Source organism: Micropterus dolomieu, linkage group LG13 (genome assembly GCF_021292245.1).
Source record: "Micropterus dolomieu isolate WLL.071019.BEF.003 ecotype Adirondacks linkage group LG13, ASM2129224v1, whole genome shotgun sequence".
Classification (NCBI taxonomy): Eukaryota; Metazoa; Chordata; class Actinopteri; order Centrarchiformes; family Centrarchidae; genus Micropterus; species Micropterus dolomieu.
Genome location: NC_060162.1, coordinates 7650585 through 7656771, shown reverse-complemented (window position 1 = coordinate 7656771; position 6187 = coordinate 7650585). Strand labels below are relative to the sequence as shown.

Below are 6187 nucleotides of genomic sequence, written 5' to 3'. Positions count from 1 at the left end.
TTATTAAGGGTCAATGGTAAGGGTCAGGTGTACACTTGCCTTTTCTCTTTATGTACATAAGTTAGAAAGTCAATACTCAATCTTTGGGTGAGGTGAGAAGGTAATTTTCTGTAATTATCATTAGAAGCATCAAATTTTAGAGCTTCAGCAGCATGAGGTAATTGCATAAAGGGATAAGATGAGGGAGGAACTTAAAGAGACATGTTTTTCAGATGGAACTGACAAAACAGAGTGAATCTTTTTTGCTGGAGGTACTTCTTGGGGAGGAGAGAGTCGGGAGTAGTTGGTCAACACAAGCAGCCACAGACCAATAGAGTAAATAGTTGACATGGTAGAATTTAGACTAGTAAAATTATGGTAATCTTTACAACGGTAAGCCGTTGTTTTGAGAGCATTTCAAGAACCAATTCTGGACTGAGTTTCAGTTATCAGAGGAAGACTTAAGATTTTATTTCAAATATAGACGGCATTAGTAGTGGGTGATACAAGGAGAATAATTGTTTTTTGTTTGTAAATTGTTAAATAAAATGTATCGTTTTTTTTTTTTTCCAGTACTAATCTAACTTTTTATAACAAGGCATCTGACTGTCTTAATTTAAACAACAAAGAATTTTGAGAATTAGCTAAGATTTTGATAAATGTAAACGCACCCATCACAACTCCTCAGAGTCCAAGAAAGCAGAGGTTTAGTATTTTTGCAGTTAGTCGATTACCAAAATAGTTGCCGATTAATTTTCTGTTGACTAATCGATAATTTCAGGTCTAATATTGTTTTGCATGTGCGCTCCAATACTGGTACAAAGCTGTGTCAAATATGTCATTTTGGTTTACTACACAGCAGAATTTGAATGGATCATGTTTTGTCTTTTGTCTTTCATTGGATACCCCTAATGAAGGCAGTGATGGAAACGTATTGCAGTAACGTGACATGACTTTTTAACTTTTGCACATAAAAGTCTTTGACTGCTTCTCAAAGTAAAACTACATATCACAGGTTAATTGTCTAAGACTATGTCATAACAGCACACATTTATCTGATTAACTGACTATCTGATCCAAATTTTAAGTATTTGGACTGATCTTTATTTTGTCATATTGACTGGTTATTTTTCTTGGTCATTTGTTTTTTTTTTACTTAAAACAGAAACGAAATTTTGGAAAAAGTCATTTTGATGGTGGTGCCACTCATGCAGTCAGCCTCCTGTACCAATATGTCACTATATTGCTTTTCAAAGGTTTGATGATATGAATGAACCTCTTAACCTAAAAAAAAAATTTCATGATGGTGCCACTGTGTTACGTAACAGTATAAATATACAAATACATATAAAGAAAGGCCTGTTTTGTTTTATTGTATAAACAAACATTCCCTTAGAGTCTATAAATGAATGAGCTTGATTATAACCTGCATTGAATTTATTAACAGGGCACAATCAAGAAATTAACACACATAAAATTGGATTATGATGCTATCGGACATAGTGACCAAAGAATATTACTTACGAGGAACAGCCCTGCTTCTTCTCTGGATTTCTCTCGTTGCCTGACTCACAATCTGCCTCATCTATAAATTCTTCCTCTGTTCTTTCTAGATGTACTTCTTTATCATCTATCTTCATGCTCTGGCATTCTCTTTTTTTCTCACTTAGCAAGTCCACTCTCTCCTTTCCCTCGCTCTTTTCCCTGCTTCGAACCTGGACATGGTTGGTCCTATTAGATTCCAGTTCGACAAACACACTCTTGTCCTTACACATATGCACCATACTCTCGGTCTCTCCTTCAATGGGGCACTGTGGACTGAGGCCAGGTGCAAGGCTCTGTGTAAAGGACATCCTTGGATGCTGCCTGGCAGTAGACAAAATACTCAAGACAGGGGATCTGAATGTGGTATTTACAGTTGTCTCTGTAGAGCAGGGGAAAGGTGCTCTGCTGGTTCTTGCAGAGGACCAAACAGTGACCGGAGTCTGTGATTTAGGGCTGATGCCCTCACTTTGATATGGAGGAGTTGCTGATGCAGTCTCGCTGATTTTAGACGAGGTGATATGGAATGGAGGTCGAGTGAGAGTCCTAGTGTCAGTAGTGGGGAGTCCAAGGCTCTGGCGCCACTTAATTGACTCAGAGCGGGAATGAGCAATGTTAGGATTTAAAACTGGCTGAACTCTCTCCATCGGTGTGGCGACATCCCTGACTTCCCTTCTCCCAAAGCTAGGCCTCCTTTGCTCAGTTCTAGCAGCCCCTGCCCCGTCTGCTGGCTCCAAAAGACTGGGGCAGGACTGGACTGAGGACAGACGTGATTGTGCACCAATAGTAGAGACGTCTGGTAGCAAACTCTGTGAGGTTGGAGGAGGCTGACCACTCAGAGGAGATTGTCCAGAGAGGGGACTGACGCTTTTTCTTGGAATTTCAGCCAGCTGATTTTCCTGTTTAATGTCTTCTGCTTGTAGGACAAAAGTGCCGTTCCTCGATACATCTCCGTCTTTACTTTTTTCTGCAGTGGAAACTTTTGCCTTTTCAGCCAGAAACCTTCTGATCTCTTGCTCAATGCTATCATCGCTGTCTACTGAACTGCTATCTTCTTTTATCTGAAGAGCAATCTGAGTATTGTACAGCAACGTGGTGCTGGGACCCTCAGTTGCTTTAAATTTCTCTATTTCTCCTCCATCCATGTCATGATACTCATTTTCTCTCTCTTTATGTTGTAAAAATGTCTTTTTACTCAGTCCAGTCTTGTCTTTCATGTCATCCTTAGTCTTCTGTACTTTTTTCAAAGCACTGCGCTTGGAAATAGGATCAGGTTTAAACTTTTTGGTCTGTAAAGCATTTCCTAGAAGCGGTTCTTCATTCTTGAGGCACTTCTTTGATTTCCGCTTTAAGTCTCTTGTTTTTTTCTTTGACTTCTTTTTTGTCTTGAGCAGGTCTTTTATAGCAGTGTCTAGGTCCTCATCACTGTCTAGCGAGCTGCTTTTGTCTCCACTTTGCTCTGTGTCATGCAATCTAGCTATTGGGGGTGTTTGACTTCTCTGGGAAAATACCAATGGGTTTGATTCTTTTTCATTGTTATCTGTCCTTGACATGGTGGAAATGCTACCGTTTTCCTCTTTATGTTTTCTTCTCTGTGTCAAAGACAATCTTGGAGGTTTCCTTTGGGTTGCAACTTGTTTTGCTTTCACGTCCTCTGATTCATTTATACTATGAGGCTCTTGAGTCGCAGGAGAGCTGTTCGGCTGTTTGTGCATTTGGGCCTTCTGCTCCAGAAATTTCCTGATTTCCTGCTCTATGCCATCTTCACTATCAATGGAGCTGCCATTACTTTCTTCATCTGGGCAGTTATCAGGAAGGGAAGATTGCAAAGACGTTTCGGTGGGGGTACAATTGCTAAGGCCGACACTGTGATGGAAGGCCCCAGGCATAACGGTTTTCGAAATGTCCAGTATTGCCTCAGCACACATGAGCTCTGCAGTTGTATTTACCTTTGGTGGGGCAGGGGTAGGTTGCTCCTTAAGACTTTCTACTTTAAACAATAGCAATCCATTTCCTTTCCCCTTCGAGCTGTTTGAAAGCGTATTCTTGGGTACAAAAACAGATGAAGGAGGAGGTTGAGCAGATTTTCCTTCTTTCTCTGTTCTTGTCTTTTTCTTTCTCAGTTTGTGTTTCTTCATGTTTTCCGCACTTCCAACAGCATGTATTAATGACTTTCTAAAGGGTTTTTGCCTATGTAAGAATGGTTTCAGGACACTCTTCTCCTTGAGCTGCTCAAGCTGGTAGCAGCGAATAGCTTCTTCAATACCATCGTCGCTAGTGGAGTCAGACTCCTCTTTGAATGCATGAGGGCTGAAAGCGTCAGTCTTGTTCTGCTGCTCCTTTTTCTCCATCTGGTATTTTTGAATGGCCTCCTCAATGCCGTCATCACTACTGGAATCATTTGAGTTTTCCTCCACCTTAACTGTGACTGGGCACTTGACTTTGTTGAAGAGGCTGATTGTTTTAGAGGGACTCTTTGCCTGTTCTTTGGACAAGACTGAAGTTACAGTTGTGCTTTTATTTGAATCCAATTTCTTAACTGTGTTGTCATTTAGGGAGGCCTTGTTTTTGATATGCTTTTTAATCGGTACAACAGCGGGTGCTGTGAGAGTCTCAGCTTTGACACTTTTTGGAAACTGGCTAGTGGCAATCAGAAATGTATTGTTGTCAGAGTTCTGTTTGGAAACCTCAGGAATAGGTGGATTTTTCCTGGGAATTTTGGATGATTGGAGAAAGTTGAAGCATGGTTCCCCTTGACGTTTGTGATCATCCTTCTCCTTCAGGTATTCCAGTATTGCCTCCTCAATTCCTCTGTCCACAGAATCATCGCTGTCAGAGTCACTGCTCTTGTGGTTGATTGGGGAGGAAACATATGCCTGTTGATTTTCAGTGGGACCTTTAGTTTTGGACTTGGCTCCCACATAAGAAGCCATTGCGACCTTGCAGACTTGGGGGTGACCTTCCTGTCCCGATAGCATATTTCCCGCAATGTCGTCGCCCATCTCGAGTGAGGACTGGGTGCTCCTAAGGCTCTCTATGATCATCTGGACCTTATCTGAGATAGGTGTGCCTCTGGTGGACAACTCTGTGTCAGAGTCATTGAAGCAGATTGGAAGGCTATAGCCTCCAGGTGGACCACACGTTCTCCATTCCGTTTGCGTCACTGCGACAGGAGGTACATTCATCAAGTACATTCTACTTAAGGAAGGTGAGGTCCTGGACCATTGGAGTGCGGCTGCCTCCGAACAAAATCACATTGTTCAACCTGAGAAGAAAACAAAGAAACGGTGACAAGCAAGTCAAACTACATTGATAATTAATTGAGTGATTCATCTATCAAATTATTCTGATGGCATATATTATTATTCATTGTGTCCAACGTTAGATCCTTTTGTAAGACCTGTGAATGACGTCCATTGTGTAACTGGAATATTGCAAGCTGATCCATCCAAAAGTATTAGTCCAAAAGATCTCCAAATTTACATTTTGTCCAACCTTGTACAGACTAGGTTTGGGAGCCAGGTATGGTTTCTTGAACACTCCCTTTTGTGGTTGCTTACAGGTGTCGTTGGACAGATAAGTTTTTTCCTACTCAGCCTCTTGCCGTCTACATTTTAATTTTTAGATAGTCACCAATACTAGGGATGTCACGAGACCTGATACGCCGGTACAAAGTCGATGCCAAAGTGCTGAAAACATGCGGTGCTTGTTTTTCTACAGTAACGTGGGTACCAGGGATCCAACATGTGGAAGATGGCGACAGTTGCAGCTGTAGTACTGAAAGTAATGGATTCTGTTGGGCCCCATTTGATCTCTGTTTTCAACAGCTCCCTATCTACTGGTTGTGTCCCTGATTATTTTAAAAACGGCTTGCGTGAACCCACTTTTAAAGAAACCTGGTTTAGATCCCTCCCTCCCACATAATTTTAGACCAATTTCAAAACTGCCTTTTATTGCAAAGATTCTAGAAAGAATTGTGTCCAAACAGCTGCTCACTGTACTGGAAGATAACAAAATATTTGAAAAGTTTCAGTCTGGTTTTAGGAAGTTCCACAGCACTGAGACTGCCCTGCTTAAAGTCACCAATGACCTTTTAATGTCTGCTGATGAAGGCATGTGCTCAGTCCTGGTACTCCTGGACCTTAGTGCTGCTTTTGACACCATTGATCACAACATCATGTTAGACAGACTGAGGCACTGGGTGGGGATCTCTGGTACTGCCCTAGAATGGTTTTCATCCTACCTGTCAAATAGGAAGTTTTGTGTGTCTGTAAACAACTATGTCTCCTCGTTCTGTCCAATTAAATATGGTGTGCCTCAGGGGTCGGTCTTAGGACCCATTTTGTTTTCCTTGTATCTGCTTCCCCTTGGACATATTATCCATAAACATGGCATTTCTTTTCATATTTATGCTGATGACACACAAATATACTTGCCCGTCAGATCCACAGACCCTGGAATGCTGAGTTCACTTAACAACTGCCTTTGTGAAGTTAAAAAATGGATGTCAAATAATTTCCTCCAGCTGAACTCAGACAAAACAGAAATCCTGGTCACCGTGTCCCAGCAGATGGCAAATCAAATACTGCCATCTGCTGGTTCCCTAGTAAATCACATTAAGCCTGTGGCAAAGAACCTTGGTGTTTGGTTTGATAGTAATTTAAAT

General features: G+C 41.4%; 1 protein-coding gene across 2 annotated transcripts in view; it reads right to left on the bottom strand.

Moving 5' to 3' along the window:
- ppp1r26 (protein phosphatase 1, regulatory subunit 26) overlaps window positions 1-6187 on the bottom strand; it is a 13381-nt gene that overhangs the window by 3281 nt on the left and 3913 nt on the right. For both annotated transcript variants that reach the window (XM_046066344.1, XM_046066345.1), the window contains exon 2: window positions 1504-4786. In XM_046066344.1, coding sequence (XP_045922300.1) covers window positions 1504-4715 — 3212 coding nt within the window. In that variant the 5' untranslated portion in view covers window positions 4716-4786. The remainder of the gene's footprint in view (window positions 1-1503; window positions 4787-6187) is intronic.